Source organism: Ixodes scapularis, unplaced genomic scaffold (genome assembly GCF_016920785.2).
Source record: "Ixodes scapularis isolate PalLabHiFi unplaced genomic scaffold, ASM1692078v2 PGA_scaffold4__175_contigs__length_147842914, whole genome shotgun sequence".
NCBI lineage: Eukaryota > Metazoa > Arthropoda > Arachnida > Ixodida > Ixodidae > Ixodes > Ixodes scapularis.
The window spans coordinates 128,857,130-128,883,797 of NW_024609879.1; the positions used below are offsets into that span (position 1 = coordinate 128,857,130).

The 26,668-nt window shown below is 46.9% G+C and overlaps 3 protein-coding genes across 6 annotated transcripts in view; 1 reads left to right on the forward strand and 2 right to left on the reverse strand.

Moving 5' to 3' along the window:
- The window catches only part of LOC8043567 (MFS-type transporter SLC18B1), a 30,983-nt gene extending 29,752 nt beyond the window's left edge, over positions 1-1,231 (reverse strand). The window contains exon 1 of the mRNA XM_029975528.3: positions 334-1,231. Coding sequence (XP_029831388.1) covers positions 334-576 — 243 coding nt within the window. The 5' untranslated portion in view covers positions 577-1,231. The remainder of the gene's footprint in view (positions 1-333) is intronic.
- A 9,811-nt stretch (positions 1,232-11,042) lies between these two features.
- LOC8024438 (copper chaperone for superoxide dismutase) lies at positions 11,043-20,116 on the reverse strand. 4 transcript variants are annotated; one of them, XM_029975525.2, is made up of 8 exons: positions 20,050-20,108; positions 19,925-19,985; positions 18,154-18,198; positions 17,994-18,051; positions 17,351-17,540; positions 15,618-15,675; positions 13,744-13,892; positions 11,043-11,255 (listed from the first exon to the last, which is right to left on the reverse strand). In XM_029975525.2, the coding sequence occupies exons 1-8, from the start codon at positions 20,103-20,105 to the stop codon at positions 11,132-11,134; spliced, it is 741 nt and encodes a 246-aa protein (XP_029831385.2). In that variant the 5' UTR covers positions 20,106-20,108; the 3' UTR covers positions 11,043-11,131. The 4 variants fall into 4 exon arrangements, with proteins under 4 accessions (XP_029831385.2, XP_029831387.2, XP_029831383.2 ...); XM_029975527.2 differs by having other exon boundaries at positions 17,994-18,214; positions 20,050-20,114; XM_029975523.2 differs by having other exon boundaries at positions 17,994-18,198.
- A 4,742-nt stretch (positions 20,117-24,858) lies between these two features.
- On the forward strand, positions 24,859-25,845 carry LOC121047145 (the record flags this gene model as incomplete). The annotated part of the gene is made up of 1 exon (XM_040502157.2): positions 24,859-25,845. A coding segment is annotated over exon 1 (987 nt), but the record flags the coding sequence as incomplete, so codon positions are not given.
- Positions 25,846-26,668: the final 823 nt, after the last annotated feature.

Sequence of the window (26,668 nt, forward strand, 5' to 3'; positions counted from 1 at the left end):
TGAAAAAAAAAAAAGAAGGAAACGTTTTTTGCGTGGTTTGACTTCGTTTCCCCTGACGGCAGCAAAACTTTTAAGCGTGATTACAACTGAGAGCAAAGAGCTCGTCGTTGACTTCTGGAATGTTCTTTCAACGCTTATACCCCCCCCCCCCCCCCTTTACCCCCCGCTCTCCCACTTTTTTTTTAAGCGAGTTATTGGGTTGTGGACGCGTATGTACAACGTTTGATATTCCCCAGGGGAAAGCAGCTATGTATGCCCACAACCTATCCACAGTTCATGAAGAAAAATATGGCAGCGCCCAGAACGTAACCATTGGAATCTATGGATGCTCACCTTCTTGGGAAAGAAAGGCGCCTGGAGAGAGAAGCTCATGGCGGCGCAGAAGTTTCCAGCGTAGATGAGGCCCGCGATGAGCCACTGGCGCCTCGTGATCTTGGTGGCGCCCTCGTCAACCGAAGCAGTCTTGGTGAACCAGACGGTGCTGGGCGCCGACTTCTGCACGAAGATCTCCTCCTGGATGCTCGGCGACGCCACCGCCGAATAGCTGCTCCAGAACATGGCTTCCGCCGTCCTCATCTTGTCTCCTTTTTGGCAGACGCAGTCACACTTGAGGCACGTAGAATGGGTCTCGAGAGATACTTCTCGGCCCGATCTTGGCGAACCGGTGGAAGCGGTACTTGGCAGGCGGTCACGCTTGAGCAGACGATGACGTTGTACCTGCTAGCACGGACACTGCGTCTCAAGAAGGACTTGTTGAAGGGCTTCGCAACCGGATTTTGGCAAACCGGTGGAAGCGGTCCTTGGCAGACGTGCACGCTTGGGGCGACGATGACGTTGCACCTATACTGGCGCGGACAATGTGTCCCAAGGCAGACTTTTCGAAGCACTTCGCAGCGCGATCTTGGATAACCGGCGAGAGCGATCCTGGGTATGCGGTTCTCGGGTTCAACAAGGTGCTGAAGCCTCACGGCTGCTCCGAGTAATCGCGCACAGCTGAAAGTGGGCGACTGGGCATTGGCTCGGTTTGTCGGGAGGCGGAAAACTACTTGGGTCTTTGTCTTTCTGCAAAAAGTGGGCGAGGGAAGCCTTATTTGTGTGTTTGCGTTTCTCGCTATCTGGTCGTGCATACGGTGCACTATCGAGGCCGTCCCCCCTCCCCCGAAGTCAGTGTATCTGGATAAGAAATCGAGGACTTGTGGGCGCGAGTAACGACTTTGCTGCCTCAGCTTTCTCGGTGGGAAATGTTTTCTCAGTTATTCTGTTTTATCGCGACGGAACAAGTAGAAATCGTTCGCTGAAACACTGCTGTTGACTAAAAGCCTGTTCACACATGCAGTGGAGCGCTACAAGCATAGCGCTAACCTCGCGCTAAGCGCGTGCTGACGGCAGAGTTCACCAGCTTTGTATCGCACCGTCAAAACTGTTGCTCATGGCAGACGATAAGTAGCTGACGACACGTGAGTAGCGCTACATCAGCGCTTCGCTGCATGTGAGAACCGGCCTTTCAAATCCCTCCCGGAAATTTTCAAGAATACATTCCCGTTGTGTGTGCATAGTAATTTCAAATATCTTTAGACCGAAGTATGCCGAGTGAAACAGAAAGTCAAGATCTCAAACAGATTCACCGATAGCCCGAATGGCCCATTCCAACTGTTTAACGGGGACTATTTGTCAGTCGACCCCATGGACCGGTGGTCGGCGGAGCCTTTACAGAGGCCACAAATTAATGTCCGAGCGCAGCCGGATGAATGAATCATTTTAATCAAGCGGCGGCTTAATTGCAACAACTAATAATTCCTATAAGGTTTAGACCTGTTCGCCATTTCTTGATCACGTACTTTGAGCATGTATTGGACATGAACGGCTGCGTCAGCGTTGGGATATACAATGAGGCGCTTCGTGCCCCAAAAATGGCGACCATATCAATCTTTCTTGACGAACTCCTGACAGGGGTCTGCGTCATTTTCGCAACCATGGTCCCTCCACCCCAGAGCGACTAAGTAAGCTACGCTTGGAGCATCGGTACGACACTTCCTGATTTCCTTGTTGGCGCCGCCATTTTAAACTTTCTGGGCTTTTAATATGACGCCAGGAAGCTTAGGCATTCGCGTCTTGCTCTGTCGCGGTCTGCTTTAACATTGCGTTGAGGACGGAAATGCGTTTCCCGCCATTTCGAATAAAGCTTCGCATAAGTGGCAATTATAAGACTAAACACCAAAATGGCTAGGTTGCGCAAGCTACCGCCCGTTATGAAAGGTAGAGGCGTTAGCATCCATCCATCCATGGAGGACGTGGTAGGGCAATGGCGTGCTTAACGACTCTATATACTCCTGCTTGTGGAGCAACCAAAAGAGAACAAGAAAAGAAAATATGCATACTTCTTTCGACTCATGCCACCTGTCAGATGTTGTCAGATTACCTCTGCTTGGTTATCTCCGCTTCCCCGAACGTCCATCTTCCCTCGCTATCCTCAACCTCCAGTGCCTTTATCCAATCAGTCGCGCCTTCGGAACCGCAAAACTTCGGGGTAAACCCTTTACGATAAAGTATCGAGGATCGACGGCCAGACGACAGGGGCACTCTATAGGTTCCTCCTGTGATGGAATACGTTAAATGTTACATGCATTGCTAAAACTATGTTTGGTCGGAATGCGATAAAAGTCTAATCGAATCTCAACAGTTCCGAAAAAGTTATCTGCGAAGCTGCAAAGGAGAAAGAGTTTGCCCGATGACCTTGTCGCGTACGTAGCATTGAGATGATACGTCGTTGCATCGGGTAGTAGGCCTTCAACCCTGTACAACTGTCTTCAGACAAATTCGAAGCCTACCGTATGTATGAAGTACTTCGAACATTCTTGAGGGGTGTCCTCAGATAATTGTCATCATTACTGCAGCGAACGCCGTGTACGCTTTCAGGCAACTTTTCATGGGCGCCGCCATCTTGGCATCACGTGACTCGTCCGCCATTGCCGGTCTCTACTTTCCCGCTCTTGCGCTACGTATAGCACTGCGTACTGCGCGTTGTCCAGCCACCGCTCGGGTGTCAGACACGATGGAATCGAATTGTGAATGGGTCGACGACACTAGAATATGGCCTAGACTATATCTAGACCTTAGAGACCATGTAATTCATCACATTTGTTACGTTTTTTTGCCGAAAATAAAGGTAGCTGAAACCTAGTGCAACTTCTGGAGATGTCAAGGTGACACAGCAAGGCTATCGGAGTCTTGTATCCATCGCTGCATGTGCATATAGTTTACACGTCGCGGTCTTGTTTCTCGCCGAAACTTGGCGACCAGCGACTGGGTGGTCCGTCGCCGTCGGGGCGGATTACTCGGTGTTGCTCGTCGCACCGCGCTCGGTTGTAGAAGGTTCCTAGTAAACTTTGCTCGTCGCCCGGGATTCGCTCGCGTGCGGTCTTTGGCGCTGTGCCTCGCCGCTCATCAGAAAAATATCGTGTTCGACGTTGGGTGCATCGGAGTGAGTCACAGCACGCAACCTATGCGCTGGGTTTAAAGTTTTGAGTGAAGGAATAATTGCTAAATTGCTAGCGCGGCCCGAAAAAAAAATATCGCTCCTACAGACGACACGCTTCGCTCCATTGGGACAGGGGAGTTTAAGTGCCGTTTGGCGCGGCTTCAAAAGCTGATAACGCCGGTTCGAAAAGTGCTGCCAGTCCCGTCGTCGGCTTATTCAGTACGAATCGGTGCATCGAAAACGGAACAAAGCACGGACAGTTCACGTGCTTCAGCGGGGCACGTTCAGTGCACACAGTGTGGTTCGAGACCTCAGTGTCACCACTGTATAGGTTTTGCAACCCACTACAAAGCACGTCTAGCTTGTTGTACGCCGTTTACGCGCCCCACTGCGGCCGCAAGGTCACACAATCACCCGCAAGCCAGGTAACCGGAGCGCAGGCGCAGGCCAAGATACAGGCCAACAGTGGCGGCTGAAGCCCCTCTAATGGCGGCCTGAGAAGCGCGCCGACTGGTGGGGGCTTGGGTAACCGATGCGCGTGATTGCGACCAAAAGAGTGAGCACGGTGTCTTCGATAAAGACTTTGAATTGCTTCGATAAAGGCAACGTGCTAAACCACTCTGAACTGGACTCCCTATCGTACGATTAATAAACTGGGTGAAAAAAAAGGCACAAACGGGAACGCAAAACGTTGTATGCTGGGTTATCAGGCGACGAGTACATTCGAGAGCGGAAAACGCGGTATCACGAACAATTGTTATAGCTGTCAAGAATAGTAACTGCGCAAAGTAATTGCATCGCGGCGGCGTATTTGTAGTGAATTATTTTCGAGCAATAATTAGTCAAGTAAATATAGCAACAATCGTAGCTGGGGGCGTGACTACATGCCACGGAATATAAAAACAGCCCGAAAAGCACAAGAACTTTTAGAGTTGTATTTGCCTTTTATGACGCAAGCTCAACTCGCGCACCCTAAGAAATATAGAAAACCCAAACTTACAATCATGCTGATGCGTGACCTTTTTCTCTAATAAAAAGAAATTAAGGTGCCGTTTGGCGCGGCTTCAAAGCTGATGACGTCGGCTCGCTCCATGGGACCAGTTAATGCTTTCGCATTCAAATATGACCAGATATCGCTACACGTCCCCTTGTATATATATATCCACTGAATTGGATGTTTCTGAGGACGCTCTACAACTTTGCCATTGGAACTTTTGCTCTAATTTGAATATTCCTAAAGTTAAATAATCAATCCTAATAATTATTTATTGGCAAAAATACAAAGAATAGCCTGACTTGCTCGGAACAATGAACAAACGTATTCATTTGGTTTCGTCTTCCTAAAATGCACCAACATATTTTAAAACCTTGGCTCAAATTACGTGGAATAAATACAATGACTGAAAAAGGGACGCGTCGCAATGTTTGGTCCCGTTTATATTAAAAAAAAAAAAGGCTCCTCATGATTGTAAGTTTAGGTTTCCTGGGATGCGTAATGAACATAGATTAAGTTTACGCAAAAAAAAAAAAAAAAAGAAGTGTGCACTATTAAAATTATTTTTAGTACCCTACGCACTTGGAAAGAGTTTTGAATTCACTCCAAGTTGAGCACGCTTGATTGAATCTGCGTTATTAATTTCTTTGTGTGTGTGTACGTGTTTGTGCGTGCGTGCGTGCCTGTGTACGTGCGCGCGTGCGCGCTGCGGTATGGCTTAGCAAGGGGCTTGTCCTACCTTGATCTGTTTTTGTATTGCTTCTCTCTGCCATTCCCATGTATCCAAGTATCATGTATAAAACTCCCGTCGAGAATCAGCGCCACGTTGGAGTTTATTCCGAAATTCGCTATTTCCCGAGTCTGACCACGGCTGCCGTGCTTGGTGTCGACATTGAGGTCGGCGCAGTGCAGGGGAGGGGCACTTTCTCGCCTCGGGGGAGGCTCAAGGAGAGACAATGCCAAGTGCGAAAGATAGCCAGCGCGGGGCGATGTACTCCGCGGAAATCTTACGCGACCCTCTCGAAACGCCCAGACGTTTTTCTCTGCCCTATCAACGGCCATTGTCTTGAGAAGAAAGCCTGCAAGGCTGCATCGCCTCGTGGAGGACCCTGCACTCACCCCCTCTAAGCTTGAGAAAGAAAACAAAAAAAAATAGTTCTTGTTGTTTTCACTTAAATCGGGAAATCCGTCACGTTCGTACAAAGTCCACGTTCTTATTTGTATTTTCGTGCGTTAAGCGTTCCTTCTTTGAGGAGGCACGGTTGTCGACGAGGTATGCCTCCCTATGCGAAAGGCATTTGTAAGGCAACACGAACTGCCAGGCCACACCTACAGATAAATAAATACCTTCGGCACCAAATCGGATTTTTTTTCCACGCGAAAATATTCCGTCAGGTAGTAGTAGGAGATGTATATTTATGCCGTTTTAGGGTCATGGAGGGAAGGGAATGTGTAGATGGCGTCGAGGCCTTGACTCGGGGTATGAAAAATAGTATACAAAATGTTTTTTTAGGCATGGCATGTTTGCGATTTATGCAGATGAGATATAGGGCAAAGGGGACCAAATACAGGGAGCTAATCGTCGAAATAAATTGAATTATTAATTAACATTTGTTAGCATTTGAATTAGTGAAAATAAACATATGGTTTCAACGAGAAACTTGCTTAGCATCATCGTAAAACCCAAAGTCAGTCAATTTTAGGACGGGAAGAAGCACGTGGAGTGCGCTGCAGTTACCACTGGTGCAACGTAAACCATGCTGACGGTGCAAAAACCCGGATGATAAGAGACGGCCGGAAAAACCGCGCGGACGCGTTTTCGCACACGTATCCTTGCATCTGTACATCCGTGAGCGATATGAAAGTGAACATCCCTCTTCTTCTTTTTGACGCTCCTGCAAGTTTTGGAACAAGCTCTGTTCCAGAAGAGGGCTAGAACGCAAAGTTTAGACCCCAAGCCACGTACCATTTGAGACGTTGAGAGTTAATACAGCATTAGGGAGCCGTAAAACAGGCAAGAAACCAGGTAAGGTGTTCACCTTCATATTGCCGGCGGGTGTACGAGTGGTAACTTTAACGCACCACCGCCCTTCCCACGCTCCCTGAATAGTTCTCAAATGTACTTGTTTAGTGATCTTCAACGACGCCCAGCAAGCTTCTAATTGGAATCATATATTTAATTTCAGTAACTAAAAAGTGAATGAACACATTTTTAGTTTATCAACGTATACTATTCCTGACGACTATTCACCTGTATTATGCCCCCCTGCTTGTAGAACTCACCTGCGCAAACCGCATTAGTGTAGCTTTCGCAGCTGTTTCAAAACAAATCAATTTCAAAACAATCAAAAACAATTTTTTTGCCCCCCCCCCCCCCCCTCTTCCAAAAAAAAAAGAAAAAGTTAGTTTTTATTTTTTGTTGATGGAGGATCAGCGAAGCTGTTATGTTTACGACGTCTAGGACGATGCCTAGGGCATCGTCCTAGATTCTAGGGCATAACAGCTTGGTTGTAAAAAGAAAACAACCCTATATAATTTAGTAGGGTTACTATTAAGATGAACCCTATATAAGTAAGTTTTGTGATTGAAATCGAGAAGCAAGCGTACAGCCTTCCCTTGCTTGTCTCCGAGGGCCCGGGGGAAGATCCATTCCTCCTTGGAAGTCACCCCCGTTAACCAGACTTGTTTGAAATCAAATTGTATTATATCACTGCAGCTCGCAAAATGTAAATATTTATCACTAGGTCTGATTGATCAGTCCATCAGATTATTTAAAAAAAAGTGTGGACAAAAGAATTTTTTGTTAGATTTAAAGTGCACTTTAATTAGCTTTTTATTGTTGTAAATCTAGCCATACTAAAAAAAAAACAGCTTGATTTCTTTTTGTCAATAACAAGGCGGTAATAGCATTTCTATGTTTGGTTTCGCTCGCAATATGGCATTATTTTTCTTGTTGTAGTTCCTTTTACGTTATAATTAGCTGAATATATATATATATTGTAACTGACAAAGTGGAAGGTAGGGATCGAGAAGCTCAACTTTCCGATTAGCTCAGAAGGGCACTGCTTTTTGCTCGTGTTCAGCCTGCTACAATCTTCATCGCTAGATGATTATCTGATTTAGGTAAATGCACATAGAAAGCATCAAATAAGAGGCAAACTGTAAATATTAAAAAAAGTTAGAAAATTATTTTTGAGGGAAAGTTTTGATTTGATTACTACCGAGGTAAAACTGGTGTGATTTAAATCATTTTGATTTCTATTATCCTCCCTGGTAGGTGGTCTAGGTCGACAACATGTTGGCGGTCCTTGCAGTAGCTGCATGTCGGTGGTGTGGGCGCCTTTTTTTGCACGTTGCTCTTCTGTTCGGCATGACCCTGAGTATCGGATCAAGAGCCCGCAGCTCAAGTCTTTGCCTCGGTCAGGTGCGACGACGACAAAGAAATCGGAAGATCTGAGGAGTAATTAGTCGTCCAAGCCATTTTCAGTCATAAAAATCTTAATAAAAAAAAAAAAGAAATAGATTATATGACGCGACGCTAATCACCGTCAAATTTAATTAAAGCTCGCGGGGTTTCGAAACGAGCTCTCCTGATTCCCGGAGCCTTACCAAGTCCCCGTAAACCACAAGGCCGTAGTGTTAGATTTTCTCATTGGCTTTCTTATTCGGAAGAGCAGACGCCGAGCGAGCGTTCACAGCCCATGGGCTGTGGGCGGCTGAGCCACTGCAGTGGTTAGGCGTTTTTCGCCTGTGTGATAAGCGCTGGAAAAGTGTGTACCGAGGGCAACTTTTAGGAGGCACGTATTACGCAGGGTTCGGAATAATCATCCGCATCAGTTTAAGTTCAACAATGGAAGTTCCACTCGTCGGTTTCCGCTCACAGAGAGGAACCGGGTGCGCTTTTCATATCTGGGACCGAAAATATTTGTATAAGACTTGTCTCTTATCCTACTCTTGCCTGTGGTCCCAGAAAAAAATATTTTCAAAATGACTGCAACATTAAGGATCCTGCTGTATTCGTAGCTACACGCGCTGGTACGTGATGGCGTCCGCAGTAATTATTTTAAGTAAAACTATAGAGGCGTGGAAATATGAAAAACATTTGGGGTGCCAATCGACTATAATCGGATATCCTCAAATACAATTATTCTAGTTTTAATGTGAGTTGAGCATGAATACCTTAATAAATCTGAGCTTTTACACAATTTTTTGGTATAGAGAGAGAGGTGACTTTATTTTGAGTGCAGCGTGAGAAGTTTCCAAGAGCGCTGATGCAAAACAGTGAAGCTTGAGGCGCGCGCGAGCCGGTGCGATGCGGGGAAGCTTGACGCGAGAGCGCCGGTGGTGCGATGCGGTGAAGCGTGACGCGAGAAATCTGGGAATCCCGAAGGCATTGTTCGTAACTAATCGAATGTCGAGGGGTGGACAGACTGACCGGGCCTAAGAGCCGCAAACAAAACCAAGAAACTTCCTAGAGCCGTGTGTGTGTGTGCGTGGGGGGGGGGGGGGGGGGGCGGGGGGGGGGGCAACTTTTGTCTAGGGCAATTCATTTATTCATTTGTTTATTTTCTGTGCTGTGCTCATGAACAGCTTGACGCCTTGATAATGATGCACAGCAAAATGTTCACAGGTTAGTTACAAAAGTCTTAGAAGCTATGAAATTCAGTTTAAAAACAATATCTGCTCCACTGAGAGTAATGTAGAAGTATTCAGTACGGGTCATGGGGATGGGTGGGATGATGTGATTAACAAAGAAAGTCGGAGAAACCCGCAATACTCGACTGGGATTGTTAATATTAATAGCAGTTGTGAGATCTCGGCAATCAATTGATCCATGAATAAATTTATACAGGAAAATGAGATCGCGTTCACGCCGTCTAGGACTCAGATTAGGGCATTTGCATCGTTCCGATAGTCTCGCATAATAAAAAAAAAAACAAAAAAAAAAAAAACAGTACGACCAATGTAACGATCATAGACAATTCAAGAAAATACGCTTTTAAAAATTTTCAATCATCTCGATCTTTGCTCGTAGAACTAATACAACTCCAGGCTACAGAGGAAAACTCCAACTTGGATCGGATTAATGAGAAATATAACCGTAGAATACAGGTTGATGTGGAAAACTCACGCGGGATTCTAGAAATTAGTCCCAGCTTACGAAAAGAATCATTTATAAGGTTGTTAACATGTACAGTAAAGGCCCGTTCACACTCTTGCGGCCGAGTGCGACCGAGTACGACTGAGAGAGACGAGTTCTCTTAAAACTTGTTAAATGTTTTTAAAATGAGGGAACAAACTGGCATTGTGGCGCCATCTATGCGGTGACCCTGGAACTGCATTTCACAAGAGCGAAGGTTTTGCGGGATTTCCGAGGTCAAATGTGCGTAATACCCATAGAAAGGCTCGTTTATAACATTGACAAACGTTTTTCGAGCCAAGAAAAAAAGGATAATGCGCGAGAAATAAAAAAAAAAAAATATGCCGGACCGCCGAGTTTACACTGCTTCCCAATATATGGCGCCAGTGTGTTTTCTGGTTTAAGAAGTTGTAAGGAACCTAGGTTTAAGATGTCGCAAGAGTGTGAACGGGCCTTAAAGTATAACGAAAAGTCTATGTATACGCCAAGATCACGCGTGCACTCGACTCTTCGCAGCGGATCATCGCCAATCTAGTAACAAAAGTTTATTTTTTCTACCTTTCTAGACAAAGACATAATAACGGTTTTAGAAGGATTGAGAGTTAGCATGTTCTGACGACACCAGTTGCACACACGCCTAGGTAACATCCTCCATACGTTTTTCACAGTCTTCTAAGGATATGATCTGCCTAAACAACTTGACATCCTCTGCATATTGCAAAATGACCGCATTGCGAACTATTCAGCTGAAATCATTAATAAAAACATTAATAGAGATCGGCCCAAGTATAAACGAAATTCGAACTACTTTCAATATATCCGAGTCAAAAGTAGTTCAACTCTACGTAAGGTAAACGAAACCCGTCTTTCGATTTAAAACGCGCTCCATTTCTCTTTTTGGGAACTGCTCGCGTGACCAGGAGGTAGGCGGGGAAGTGTGTGTGTGTGTGTGTGGGGGGGGGGGGGGGGGGGGGCAAGTTTGAGGGGGGCAATGACGGGTGGCAAGCTTGAGGGGGGCACCCCCTCGCTCGAGAGTTCCACAACTGAGTTAATGACAAGGTTGGCAAAATGTGTATATAAATGGCTTGCGACGACGTCCGACCAGTGGCCATTAGGAAACCTCGTTGGGGGCAATGACGGGTGGCAAGCTTGAGGGGGGCACCCCCTCGCTCGAGAGTTCCACAACTGAGTTAATGACAAGGTTGGCAAAATGTGTATATAAATGGCTTGCGACGACGTCCGACCAGTGGCCATGGGGAAACCTCGTTGCTGCGTGCAGATCTTCTACAGCATATATTCCGCTCCACCAAATTTGTTTTTCTCGGCAAGGGCAAGTAGGAACGACCTTTGGTACGGTGCATTAACATCTTATGCAAGCCATGCATTACAATGAAATTGTGTTACAGAACAAATTGACAGACAGATTCATATAACAAGTGCAGGCTGTGCAGGCCGCAGTAACAGGTTTATTCCTTCGACCACCGACATAGAGCAGTGTCTGAGAGGTGCCGATCGGTGGTCAGGACTGCTCGGGACGACCTGCGGAGTTGGCCTCGTCCCACACCGTGGCTCCGCTGCAGGCGCAGATGCGTTTCGGGTTTTGGAAGAGGCCCGAAGCTCGGGCAATGATGCCGCAGGCCAGCCTGCACAGGGCATGACACCCCCACCGTCACCGCTAGAGGTCCTCGATAAAAATTTAAGCGTGTCTCGATCCCATCTGGTAGACTCTGAGATGCACAGTCTGTTTCGCGATTGAGTTGGGCACATGCTGTGTGCGTCACATGACTTTGATGTCGCATGACTGCATGACACCAGACTGTGACGTGACTCAACTCACGGAGCCAGTGATGTTAAGTTTGGCTGTCACGTGATGTCATGGTGTCAAGTGACACTCTGGCAGCAAGGTCATTTGAAAACTGTCCGGTCGAAACCGGAAGTACTTAAGTTTTGGCGCCTGTTACGTTGAGGGTGCCTTCATATAGACAAACATTATTTTTATTTTGATACATGATCTCCCCTTATTAATTACACCTTTCAAGAGCGTATGCACGAAACTGCACCCCGAATTTCGGCAGTGTCAATGGCTGACATCCGTAGTTGCTGCGTGACGTCACAAGACGCAAAGGTTTGTCGGATGGTTGGGATAACAAGCATTAGTAGACGGATGTCTTGTATTTTGTTTCGAACTATATAGACTCCTAAACTGTGCCCTACTGAAATATGTTTCTTTTAATGCAGTTCCCAAGTGTGTGCAAAAAGAAGTCAAGCCTTTTAGCAAGATATTACTCGAAAACACCCATAGGCTTCAAGCAAACGTATGTCGTTTCGCGCAAACACAACTGCGAGGACCACCGATCGAACTAGGATCTCTTGCAAAACAAAGGATGCAGATTTTAAAATTGTTTTGGCCTCTGAAGCGGCACCTAGGTACACGAAGCGGCATCTGGATACACATATCGGCGGATCTACTGGATCGGTGATGAGACTACTGGTCGTTCCCTCGGAGGCGATTTCTGCGGGTTGAAGGCAACCGGCGAATCGTTCAAATGCATGTCGTCACTTGACATGGACGAGCTTGGTGAATCGTAACCACGCTCCATTTTTTACTCGTGGTTCAAACCGAATCGGGCTGCACGCGTGCTAAATACAACTTTTAGCACCGCTCCAAATGGCCTAGCTGTTGGTTTCGGTTTCGCCGCATAATCAAACCGATTGATCCGATTTGGGCGAGGAGTGGATGGACGTAGTTGAATATCATTGGCACAGCATCACACCTTAACTTACGAGGCTTCTGTCCACTTAGAGCTCAGCTCGTAGCTCTCTTCTGAGAGATGGTTGCTGCATAAGCGGGATCTCGATCTTGACGGGAACCCAGTCTATGCACATCAACGATCCATTTTGCTCGTCACTGCATGTCTCGAGGAAAAGTGAGGGACGTCAAGTCTTGGCTCGCATGTGCTGCCCGGTGGTTGTGGCATCCAATCGCGCAACAAAAACCCCACCCTTCCATGAAACAGGTCGAGCGCAACAACAAAAACGAAGCACGCTGCGGCGTTCACTCGCAGGAAACAACGAGACGGGAATGCTCGCTCTGCGTTGTGTGACGTCAAAGCTTCAATGTTGCCAACGAAAGCAGCGTTTACGCTAGGAAGCGATGGGAGCACTATAAATTCAATTACTCATTCGGAGAAGCATATAAAATTGAGGTTTCGCACGTACGATGTGTCTCGAGGCAATAACAATGATATTCAATTGTTTTCTCGGATACAAAATTTGACTGGACAATCCCTTTAAGCAATGTAGACCCTAAAGTGCTCTTCGTGGCAAGAGCCAAGGTAGGGGGCGCTACTGAACAGCACGTAAATGCCACGTGATACCAGGGAACATAAGGATGCCCGATTTGTTTAAATTGAGCACAAGACATAGTGGTACGGCGTGATTGCTTGCTTTCGGACACAGTGCGTTGGTTCGTTATTGTTCTCTCAGTGATGACAAATTCGCGACTGAAAAAGGTACGTTTCCATCCATATTCGAGAGAAAAGCAACTGGGCAAGTCGAAATTTTAATAAAACAAGGCAAATAGGAGTGGATAAGCACGATGGTGTGTTCAAACCACTTATCAGAAGCTTTTACGTATGGATCGTTTTGTATTATGTTTTGCTTTTCTTTGCCAGTGTCTGTTTCGTTCTCCAGTAAATTTCACTGGCAGGACTCGGCGTCAACGATAGTCCGGTGATATGCCTTTTTTTCCCCCTTCACCCGAATTTCTTTCTCGCTGTCATCCGTGTCACCTGTCGCACTGCAAAGCTAAAAGATTGAACAGTCCTTTTTATGACGCCCGAAACAAAAGAATGCTCGTGTGTCTGTTAAAAAAATTAGGTCCCAAGGATCATACGTTCGAACAAGTCTTGCTTTTTTTAAGGAGCAGTGGCTGTGCCATAGTGTTGTGAAAGAGAAAACGTTACTAGCGAGACAGCGAGGATGAACGAAAGCCCATTCAGCTCTGAGGAGCAACGGCGGCATCCTCACTTTGGGTTGTGTCGCGCTTCCGCTAGATGGCGACACTGAAACTTCTTGCTGCGTATACTGCTTATAACACCTCGACCTATGCGTCGGCCGGCCAGTCCAGACCTGAGGCATCCGGTGTCGGACTGCGTTGGCTGAGCGCAGACGACCAGCGAACGGCCGATGATGTCCGGCACCCGGACCGTGTCGTCTGTCTTACGGAAGACGCTCCGGCCACTGGAGTCCACGCTGATTTCGCCCAAGGCCCCGTACACCTGTCCAAAGTAAGAGCAGTCTCTCTTAGTGTGGTGCCTGGAATGCATCCCCAACTGCTGCGTCTGCCGTGCCCTCATTTGTGGTCTTTCGATTTCTGCCCGATGACGTCATAAAAGTTTCCCGCTATTGGCTGCAGTGATCCTGGCAATGGCATGGCAGTGGAGGTGGATACCGCAGATGCCCGTCACCCTTCAGCACGACAGTCCGTCGAAGCTTCCGCGACCAGGAGTCAGGACGCCGCGACGACGGCAACCACTGTGTTTGCACATCTTTTTTGTTGGAACCTCTACGGCCAACTGCCAAGACTGCGACATCCGACAATGCGACGTGCCAGATTCTGCGACATAATTTGTTGCCGCTTCGGGACTATTTTCGGTGCATGGGAGGCACTAAAAACACTGCTCAAAGCCGCGTTCCAGGAACCATAGTCTTTGAGCATGGCTCATGCCATATTATGTGTTGTTTTGAAATACTGCATTGTAATGTGATGCATTGAAATGCGATTTAGATACTTGCACAAATGTGATTGGCCGACGAGCGCACATCATCTCCACGCTGACATCGCGGCTTGGGTATCCACCGCCTTTTCCGAGCGGAAAAATTAGCTCAAAAAGGGGTGTGCCCAGACCTTTCATCAAGTTTTTAATAAAAAAAAAAAAAATCGGCTTTGCACAATGTAGTTTTTGAATTTTTGGGATGCTTAGGGCCCATAGAATCCATTATGACCAAGAACAGACGTTAGCAGAATCCTCTTTAGTGCTCCCTTAAGATTTCTGAAACTACCTACTTGCAGTATTTTATTATAATTGCTGTCCCATAAAGGGCATGTCATTGCATTCTAAGCTATATTAAACACATGCTTTTTTTAGTGCCGTTATCTATAAAGAAATAGATTGCTAAATTTTGATACGCTGCTAATATATATATATATATAACAGCATTGATAATTTTGTGGGTTTTGAGTAATTAAGAAACAGTAAGAGTAAACAGAAACATGAACAGTAATGTTCATTGGGACGATAGAGTCTGACCACCACATAACAAAGCAGAGTTCTGGGCCAGTCGGTAAGTGCATTGAGATAGTCGAAGGCGGTGCACAGGAAATGAAAGTGAGCGGAACACTCAAAGCAGATGACTGCTGAGACGAAGCGAAAGACTAACGAACCAGGAAGCATCGCCTTTCCTTTCCCCCTTCCCCCATTATCTCTCAGCATGGAACGATTATAGATTTAAAGTTGGCATTCTATCCTGCAGGACTAACGCATATCATCATTCCTTTATTCCCGGCACCTCTTTGTATTGGAATCATCTTCCCATCGACGTTGCCGAAATCATGGACAGTAAGAGCTTTAGGAATGCCTTGACTAGCATGTATTGCTTCACAGTCCTCCTGCCGTTTTGCTTTTGTGTATTTTTTCTATGTGTTCTTTTTTTCTTTAAACCCACTCCCCTCTGTAACACCTTTGGCCCTGAGGGTAAAATAAATAAATAAACCTTGCCTGTTGCATGTCGCCATGCAGCTCATCGTATGCAGGGGGAGAATGGTTGCACGCTCCACAACACCCTCAACCAGTTCGTTCTACACAGGCTTGAATAGACGCACAGCTCGCAACAGCTTCGCTCAGCTCATAGTGCACCAGGGTGAATGGACGTCACTTTGCAACAACTTCACCCAACTCATTGTAAGCTGCACTCAAGGGACATACACTCTGCAACAGCCTCACCCTTTGATCTTTTTGCCGGGAGGGTTCACTTGAGAGAGGATTGAAGATAACACCCGTGCTGGCGAGTCGGTCGAACATGCAAAGCAAAAACGTTAGCGTAAGGACTGGCACCAAAAGGAAAAGAACTTAACACATGCCTGGCACTTCCACGCACAGAAGCAGCGCAGCATTCTTGTGACACTCCAAAGGTTTCAATTTGATGCATTCTGATGCCTGCAGAAAGCAGCTGCATTTCAGCTATTTCACTCCACTCATGAGATACACCTTGAGAGAGAACCTTATGGGACTGGTGTTAGAGTTTTTACCAGAAACTCAAAAGTCGTCCCTTGAGATTGACGACACACTGAAGTCCGACTGACTGTCCAAACCGAAAACGTCAAGTTGCATTATCTTCCAAATTGGAAAACAATTAACAAAATGGAAGAAGTGCACGCTACCTTTCTGGTAATTTCAATGTCAAAACTGAGCCAGTGCTTTTGCATGGACTTTTATGCCACTGTTCCAGTTAAGACAGAAGCCACACTTGTGAGAGCATATTGTATGAGGGATTTACTCTTAATTTACCATATGGATCTACACTTCATATTTTTGCTCTTGATTCCAGCAATTTAAGGTAGGGCAACGAGACACTCCGTTTAGGCCAGGACAGTTTCATTTTTTGAGGTTCAAACCTGCTGTCATGTCATTTTGTCTCAATCAGGCCAAATGTCCTGTTTTCGTATGAAACCGCTTGCAAATACTATAATATCGCCAGAGATAGTCCACCTAAAATCGAAAGCAAATCTTGTGAAAGCAAACAGTTGGCTAACTTTCGGTGTGAAATAAACAAAGTGGAAAAAATGCTTGTTTTAGACTTTGTGACCTGCGAACCTTGTGATTGCAGGTGTACCAAAGATGGCTGTCCCTCCCAGTCAGAAATGTTCGCTTACCTCATATTGTGGCTAAGTAACCCATTTCTGCCAAGGTCACCACTGGAAAAGGCCCTACAATTACTAGAAGTGGGCCATGTTTCAGTGTTTTAGAATAAATAGCAAATCATGCCAAAAATAGGGAGGGGGGGGGGGGGCTATCTTTTGGGAGTGGGACATTCCTCCGGACAGTACGGTAGAAGAAAATAAATGCTTACTCGTGACAGTGTGTTAGAGTAAACATAGCATAAAAATGTTATCTCTAGTTGGGTCTGATTTTGAGCTTTTGTTTTGCTTTTTTCACACAGACATGTGTACGGGGCATTTTTCTATACCCCCGGTGTTTGGGATGATTAGGTTTTGCAGAATGGGTAAGAGAGGTGCTTGTGTACTAAACAACTCAACGAAAAGCCCCCAAAAAATGTGTTTTCACAGTAAGCTGAATAGTAGCAGAGCTTTTTCCTTTTGTATCGCTCAGACGCTTGATATCTCATTTTGTACTCCGAGGAGAATGGTCACCCTATTTTGAGGTCAGTGGGTATGTCAAGCTTCTTAGCACACTGTCAGGAGTCCCAAAGTACAATTTTCAAAACCTGCACTTTACAAGGAAAGCTATAAAATTGTACCACTGTACATAACCGAAAAGAAAAAAAAAAAAGAAAAACTTGTAAAATATTTTTTAAGCGTGTTGACATTTTTTTTTTTTTTTTTTTTTTTTTACCATCTGTAGTTATTTTGAGGTGTTCTAGAAAACAAAAGAAATATATTTAGGTAAGTTTTTGGACACCAAGAAACTTTATTTTGAGGCCGTATGGTTCCTCCCACCTGTCGCACCCATTGGACAGGTCCCCCAACTCGTGGATCTGCAGCCGATGGCGCATGGTGCTGTCCAGTCCGTCGATCGTGCCGTCAATGATGCAGCCCCGCTTCGGCGCGTCCGAGAAGCGAACCACTCCAACGGCGCCGGAGGGACCGGAGATCTCGGAAACGGCCGCTGCCAGGCTTCCTCTCGCTTCTGCAACATGTTCAAGACCTCGTCAAACAGCCGCCTCAACAATTCCACAGGAATTCCCGGATGTCTTTTCACTATTCACAGACACGCCTGTCAAGGTTAGGTGTACGCTCCGAGCAAACAGGTGGTGTCTTTGCCTCAGTACTTTGGACCATTGCTGCAATATTGTACAACTTAAATGTTTAATGAAACGAACTTGAGCCTACAAACTAAAGCAGAAGGCGCACTGCGTCAACAGCAGAAGGGCGACCGTTCCGAAGCGACGTGATACAGCCGCTTTAATACGCACAGTACGCACAATCAGGAGTGTTCTGAACTAGAACATGCGATAACAGCCGAAAGGTCTGCAACTGTCCAGAAGAGCATATTTCGAGAAAAAAACGAACAGTGCCCTTCTGAGTACGGCCCTGGCTCAAAGCCTCCGGCCCAAGGAACCCGCTCAGATGGTGGCCCCACCTGAGGAGGCTCCGTAACCCTTCAGGACAGCCTTTTTTCCGGTGCTCTGGATGGCCTTCTGAACCGTGGAGAAGGGCAGATCTGTCTCCACCACCACCGACTGGCCCGGGACGTCGACATGCACATGGTTGATGCCCAGGTGCTTCAGGCTGGCACGCACCTTGCTTGCGCACGAGCCACACGTCAGGTCCACGTCAAACTCGAGCTGCGCAAGCATGGCCCTGCGCTTAAATAGGGCTAAATAATGAAACTGTACTATTGTATAGATTGGCAATACAGTGCACAATAAAAAAGGACAGCGGTAGGTAGTAGACGAGACGAGTGCTGTTTGTCAGAATTAACCAACTGGCTTGCATTGCCACTTTGATCTACACCAGTGTAGCGAGGGATTTCAGTTGCACATTGTTCATTTACATACATATTGAAAGAAATTAGGACTGTGAATTGGAATGGGGGCAGCGTAGCCGATATTGACCAAACACGTCGAACTCGTGCGAGATAAGGTCGCCCCCTTCTATATCTTGCGTGCACTTCGTCGTCGTCACCGTCCTGGCACTTGATCACTAGGCTATATTCACTTTGACCGGAAGCGACGCCACAAACAAATCTGGTGTCACAACTCATCACACGCTGAAACCCGTCCATCCGAGTTCGTTTGGATTTTTTTTGGTGCAAGCTGGAACATCATCGGCAAACACGTTGTGCAACGGCGCTGCTGAACGCAAGTCGAGTCCCTTAAACGGGGGTGCCCAATCAACTCGGCTGCAGGACTTCACTGTGGAAGAGAGAAGAGGGGGAGGGGACTCAATCTTGCATTCGCATCTCTTCCTACGAAAGGGCCCACGCCGGGCGTTAGTAGTGACCATCATTCACTGTCGTCAACTGCCCTCCGTCAATGAGTCGCGTTACCGACGTGATGGGCTTTTGAAATAGAGTCCAGTGTCTGAGTGTGTCAACTCGCTACAGCTTGGGGTACATGACATAGAAATATCGGGCTGGAGAATCCAGGCCTCTCTGGGCTCGATCCCCGCCCTTCCTCGTTTCAACCTGACCGAGGATTGTGCCGACAGGTGGTTGTGCACCGCTGCTGCGTGGCACACGCTGAGAGGGCCTTGCAATGACATTCGGCCGGAATGTTTCTCACTTTACACGAACACACTCGTGCTAGTGTGACCCAAGTATATGCCCACGAGCAATGTCGCTGACCTGAAACCTTCTTTGTCGCGATACAATTTCAAAGATAAAAGCGAACTACTACTTTTAGTCTTTCCTCTCGAAAGCCCGATGATGTAGTCGCGGGGATGGACGTACTATTGACATAGTCGCAGGGGTTCCCCTTTTTCGTAACAACCTGAATTGAACGTGAGCACTCTATGAATACTCGACTTGGGCTCGTGAAAACAAATGCTTCGGGAAAAGTTTGGATAGTGAATCTCCGCCAGAATCGAACAAAGGAAATTATACATTCGTGCCGAGACGGCTTAAGGTCGGTGCGGTCCGCCTTTAAAATATGCCGACACTCATTTACGCTGTAAACGAGAAGAGCAGCACGCAGTAGTGACAGACGAACGCATGGCAGTGCGATGCTTATCCAGCTTTAAACGGAAAGAGGCGGGGGCAGAATGCAGCCTTCGCACGAAGCGGGACAGTCAAGGACACTAAACTGTGCCTAGTTTCAAATGGACGACGGCAGCCTTCAAACTGAAGCGGAGACTTCGAGAGAGCCAAGCGTGACACAACCGCACGAAAGCCGCACGAAAGTAGAAATAACGCAGACGACAAGAAAGAATTAGTGCACCTTCATCGCCGTGAGGTTCAATCTGAATTTGAGACCAGTGCGTGTGTAGTCTGCCGATCAACAGAAGGAAAAACAGAGGAGCGAACGGAAGTTGTCAGACGGCGCCGGCGAAAGGGGTAAAGTGTTACGTTACCTTGGAATGGCTGCTCGCTGAATTCTCGGAAGTCATGCTGTCCGCGCGCGCAGTCCGTACGCTACACTAGTAACACGGTAATTGTCACACCGCTCAAGTCAGGCGATCACACTTTCAGCTCTAACATTTTGAGGAAATTGGATCTTTCGGGTACGGCGACCATCCCATCTGACTGCGCCATCAATCCGTAGTGTGTGCTTGGATTGGATTTATTTCAGTTTCGGTTTTCAAGATCCAGCCATTGGATTGAAAAAATTTTGTTGTGGCGTAGTTTCACTTTCGTTCACGGTGACAATGTTCGTTGTGAACAAAATCAGTAGCTATGTTTGAAAACGGTGTGTATGCTTGTTTGTTTTTTTTTCTTGTTCCCAGACTCGGGTGCTTGCCTTTACTGTAGTACATTCGCCTTGTACCTTTTTATTGCCTGATTTAACCTCTATTTTACCAGTGATTTTACCCTCTACCTAACCTTACGCCGCAACGATCGAAGCCAAATACAATCTTAAAAAGTAAAGAACAAAAAAAAAAAAAAAAATCTATTGTCACGTTTTATTATAAAAATTTTTTTTTTTTTAAAGTGGGGTGGAAAAGTAAAAAAAAAAAAAAAAAAACTTTCAGTTTATTTATTTATTTTTTTTTTTTTTTTTTTTTTGGGGGGGGGGGGGGGGGGGTTAATATTTCGTTCATTAACTTCAATGAACGCGGACCTCCGCTGAAGTGCTTGGATCTCCTCGGTGGAGCCGAACGGATCGTCGTGTCGCATGCAAGGCCGGAAGCGTGTGTCTCAAACTGCTGTCGGATCGGACGATTCTGCAGTCCATGTGTCTCGCGCTTTCAGATGGGCGCGCGGGTCGCTTCCTGTGTTATCTATGTTAATGTTTTCTGGGTACGTCAACATATTTCTGAGTACATCTGTTGGCCTGTTTACGTAAACAGCATGCACAAGAAATTCCTGTTGTAGATGTGGCCTACATTTACAAAAACAGTAAAAAAAAAAAAAAAAACTTTTTTTTTTTTTTTTTTTTTTTTTTTTTTGTGACGGAAAGTTGGGCAGTCGCTTAGAAACACGCGCACAGAGCTCGGTATTTTGTTTATCAAAACCTTGAATACACGTTAAAAATATAAATATACATGTGCTGTTTCGCAAATAATTCACCAATTACAAAGAGCTGCTGTTCCTGTTTTAATTTGTTTGCAACGTGCCAAAAGAAAAGCATCTCCATTGGCACAAAGATATGTATAAAAATGGTATAAAATATTGCCTTACTGGGCCTAGTTAAACTTTTTCATTCCTCGGCAATCCCACCACAAACCCTGAGAGACAGCCATTAATATTCGTGGTGGTTTTTATAATCGCGAGCAGTATATTTTTTTTCCATTGGTCATGCAGTGTGAGGCTTTTATGGTCGAACTTTCGGGGTTCGACTGGGTCGAACCGGTTCGACGAACCTTCGAACTTTTCACCAGATTCGACCGGTTCGACTTTGTGGACAGTGTGGCCAGACCTTGATACAAGTATGCCTAGGTTTGGAAAACATTTTTTTTATGCAAAGGGTTATTTTATACTGTGAACAGCTGCAATTAAAAGAAACTAAGTCTAATCAATGAAGAAGTTAATAACTTCATTTTAGTACTGTATTAACTGAAATAGCCAATCAGCGCTGCACTTAATTCATCTCTTAGCCATTATCATCCAAACCGAAGCCAACTGGCCAGCCTGTCGCGCATGCGCACACGAGTCGAACCTCAATACAAGGTTCGTCGAACTTTCCACTAAAAGTTCGAAAAAGTCGAACCTGGTCGAACTCGAACCGCGGCCGGTTCGCGACACTTCTGTTTACTTTGTTGGTATAGTCTTTCCACTGGATCTCCAATTGTGAGTTCGAAACCCGCCCCGTACTTTTCCTCATGTGTGACGTGTCTGTCTTCCGACGATACGTTTCGATTGCGCCTGCACAAGTTCTCCGCCACTAACGTCACGAGCAGGATTTGTCCAGGTGGCTGTAGTCGCTGTGACTATACAGTCACAGTCCTTCATGTCCACGTATATCCGCGGATATCTGCAGTAAACTGGCGGATTCGGATAAAAATGAATCAGATTTGGCTGATTGCGCATCAGATGCGGATACCATGGGGGCTGCGGATGCGGACACCCGCGGGTCCGGATTCATTTTTGCCGAGGCGGCCCATAAACCTGTGCGACCGTACAGTGTATATATATATCTATATAGAGAGAGAGACAGAGAGAGAGAGCGAATAAGCTAGTGATACTATGAAGGTTGGAGCGAATAAGCGAGTGATACTATGAAGGCTGAGAGAGATTCGGAGAAATTCTTCCTTACGTCAATAAAGATTTGATTCTCACTACAAAGATCGTTTTAGAACGTTCTAGCTCTCCAGAAATATTATGCCTAGAAAAAGTAAAGAACGCAGAACTATCAGCCGTCCCGGAAATCGCGTGTTCTTCTCTGGCAGGGAAAGAACGGAAAATTTTTTGGGCAAAGAGAACCCAAAACGTACAAGCTACGAGAAGGTAGAAAAAGCCTGCGAGTGGCTTCTACTGCAAGTGGCTTCTACTGAGAGTAAGTCTTCTGTTCAGAAGACTGAATTCGGTCCTCCAGAGTGGTGGAACTTGCGCCAGCACGAGTTTCTGGACCTCATTCTTGTAGCGCAGTTCGTGCGTGTCATCCCAGCATCGAGTGCACCAACGGAAAAAGACTTCTCATTAGCGGATATTCATTTAAGGTGCTTGGAGGCACTGGAAAATAAGTCTACTGTCTTGAAATGCGCAAGAAGAACAATATAATTGTAAGAGATCCATGGAGATGAGCTTGATTAATACCTTGATCGCATACGAAGTGCCAAAGACTCTTATATTGGCGAGGAACGCTTCCAGTACGATGATACTCCATGGTGATCTTGGCGCGACTGGTTTAGAACAACCCCCTGGAAGCTTCGAAGATTTAAATGGACCAAGATGGCGATTCCCATGGCAACGTAGGCTGATTAGCCAATCGCCTTGCGAGGTTTGGATCGTCTGTATGTTAGTATCCGTTTGTGTCCGGCTAGCAGGTAGGGAAGGCAATGGCGCTACTTTCCCAGGATCCAGTGACTCTAGTGAATACTATCTCACAATACATGATAGCATAAAGATAGCGAATTTGGAGTATGACATCATATGCGATGCGTTCCTCTCCACTTTAGTGTCAAAGCTCTGGTAATTATTTATATTTTTCGGCAGCTGTATTGCAGACCTTTAGATACCTAGTTTTTTGTTCTGGGGTAAATATTTTTATTTATTTTTTTGTAGCATGATTTATTGAAACCGAGCTATTTTTGACTTCTGCATTCTCAACCAGAGCTTAAAAGACCAGCACATGTCTGATTTGATTTCATCTAGCGATCATGATGGATCAACTTCAACTGCTGTCCTTGGTGAAGGGCGATCTCACTTGGAAAAATGTGTTTTCTCTGACACCCCCCCCCCCCCCCCCATGTCACACATTCTTCTTAGATTTCTATTTTCTTTTCTGCACCAATTCTGTTTTCTTCCTTAAAAAAAAAAATGCAATCGCGTGACGCAGCAGATTTTTTTTTTCATCAGACGATCTTATTTTGCGAACCGGGAGAGGTCGCTCGGCGTCCGAAACAAGGAGTGTTTCTTTTTGCATGTCTTGTAACCCATGTTGCACCCTGGCAAAAAAACACAACCGCTCTGTCTTTTTCTTCGCAGTATTTGTCATCGTTGCGAGTCCCTTGTCTCTTAAAGATAAAATTTCCCTACCGAACGCAAGAAATGACCCTATTTCTGCCAAAATTTCCCTTGCTTTCCCAAATACTTACGTAATACTAAATATTCGTGTTTTTTTTGTTTTTTTTTTTTTGCAGACGTATAGCAAAAATGAGTTTATTGGGTCAAAACCGCGGCCAAAACAAATATGGCGAGGGGGAGTGTTACCGGGATACTAAACTGACAAATGAAACCCTATCTTCATCTTAGATGTTAGGCACGCCATCCGAACATGGCAGTGTTTAAAAAACTTCACTTCCGTTTTTTTATAATGGTCCGTCCAAAACAAAAAAAGTGTAACAGAAGCGAGAGTTCTCGCACTCGAACAGGGGGAACACGACACAAAGTAACTACCATATCGTGCACGGCAATTCGCGAAATATTATTAGCCACGGTAAGTCATGGCATCTCCATCTACATCTGAAAGACAAGTCGCCCGTTAAGGCAGACTGTATACTCCGTTTCATAATAATAATAATTAGAAAAAGAACTTTGGGCCTGTGTTAGTTTATACAGCCTAGAACTTAGCCTGCCCCAACGGGCGACTTGTCTCCCAGCCGTAGATGAGAAATTTAGCCAGTGCAGTACACACCGCCAGCCTGGGGTCTTTAACGAGCATCGCGCAGGAGTGGGACGATGCTAATTTATATCGAGACGGGCAGTGGTGGGGATTAAACCCGCGATCTCTCCGTTTCATTCCTTCAACGCTGTGAAAGCTACTGGTGCGAGCGCGTGACTTCATCTATGGTTTCGTTCGCGAGAGAACTCGTGCAAATGGTCAACGAGATCAAGCCCCGTGCTCGCGCCAGCAGCTTTGACAGCGCTGTTTATTAAGTATGAAATGGAGGATAGTTCCGGTTCTCTATACATAGTACACACGTGTGGGCAAGCACGTGCCTTGCAAAGTTGCCTTCACGAGTGTAGGGTGCAACGCACCCACAGATCCATTCTTCTCATGAAAATAAAAGAGATGGCTCGAGGCGCAGCACGCGCTCGCGCCTCGGAGAGCGCGTGCAAGAGAATGCTCTGAAGCCGCCATCACAGGCAGACACGTCGTTCGCTTGTCTCGTTCTATGTCCTCACTTTAAATAACGTGGCAGGGCCTCGCGGCCCCCCCACATATTTGGTGACCCGGTCGAGGACCATGGACAACGGCGAACCCCAAAGAGCAGCGGCCGGACCCCCGGTTTCCATCTCATCGGTTGCAGTCCGACTTCCGCCGTACTATGACAGAAACCCGAGGGTCTGGTTCCTGCAGGCTGAGTCCCAGTTTCATCTCAGCGGTGTGACGAGCCAGGAGAGCAAGTATCACCATGTCGTCTCGGCGCTGTCGCTGGCAGCAGCCAACGAAGTATACGACATCCTTGCGCAACCGTCGGCCACAGCTTCCTACGACCAGCTGAAGGCGGCTCTCCTGCAGAGAACCGAGGCATCAGATCGCTCCCGCCTTCAAGAACTTCTTTCGGCGGAAGAACTCGGCGATCGACGTCCGTCTCAGCTGCTAAGGCGGATGACTCAGCTCCTTGGAGATCGCGCCAACACGATCGGCGACGCTCTGCTGCGGGAGCTATTTATTCAGCGCCTCCCAACCAACGTCCAGATGGTGTTGGCCACCGCTACGACTCTCGACCTCACAGGCCTCGCGGCCCTGGCAGACGCCGTTATTGAAGTTGCCACTCCAGCCGTCGCCAGCATTACATCGGCGGCAGAAGACGGAAGTGAAGCTATGCCTGCCCCGCCAGGCACTCCATCGCTTGACGGCAACCTCGAGCGGCTTTGCCAGCGGTTGGAAGAGAGTGTTACCGCGGCAACTCACCAGCGAGATCGTCCACGCACTCAACAACAACGTGGACGTTCAACATCTCGTTGCAGAAATGCTGACCGTTCCCGCTCCGCAAGTTCTGCGGACGTCTGCGTATACCATCGTCGCTATGGCTCCGACGCCCGGCACTGCCTTCGTCCCTGCTCCTGGAGCAAACCGATAGAGGCAACGAGTAGTCAGAACCTACCAGGAAGTCGCCTATTTTACATCGCCGACAGGACTACGGGAACCCGTTATCTCGTCGATACCGGGGCCGAGGTAAGCGCTGTTCCTGCAAAACGCGCGGATCGATCACAGACGCCCATCTACTACCTTCGGGCTGTGAACAACTCGTCGATCCCCGTCTACAAGGAACGGTCCATCACCATAAATCTTGGCCTCAGACGAGTCTACCGATGGGTATTCCTGGTCGCAGACGTAGGCAACGCGATCATCGGCGCTGACTTCCTACAACACCACAGCCTCCTTGTAGACGTCAAGGAGAGACGTCTGCTCGACTCCACAACGCGACTCTCCGTGCAAGGCGTCTCAACAACTGACACCGCAGGATTCGCGTCAGTCTGCTCTAACATCGACGGGCCATTCCGACCTCCTCTCCAGGATTTTCCAAGCCTCACGCGAGCTCCTGACTGGACCAGACCGGTTTCGCACGATGTCCACCATCACATCGAAACAACGGGCGCACCGGTTCACTTCCGACCCCGTCGTCTGGCTCCAGAGAAACTCCGCATCGCTCGCGAAGAATTTGAGCACATGCTCGAGCTTGGAATTATCCGACCTTCGTCAAGCAGCTGGGCGTCTCCCCTACACATGGTGTCCAAGAAGAACGGAGATTGGAGACCGTGTGGCGACTATCGCGCACTGAACAAGAGCACAGTGCCCGATAGATACCCCCTCCCAAACATTCAGGACTTTACTGTCAACCTCCAAGGCGCGACCATTTTTTCGAAGGTTGACCTTACCCGCGCGTACCACCAGATCCCCGTCGCTGACGAAGACATCCCAAAGACAGCTATTACAACTCCGTTTGGTCTGTTTGAGTTTCTCCGCATGCCCTTTGGCCTCAGTAATGCGGCTCAAACATTCCAGAGATTCATCGACGCTGTCACGCGCGGGCTTCCCTTCGTATTTG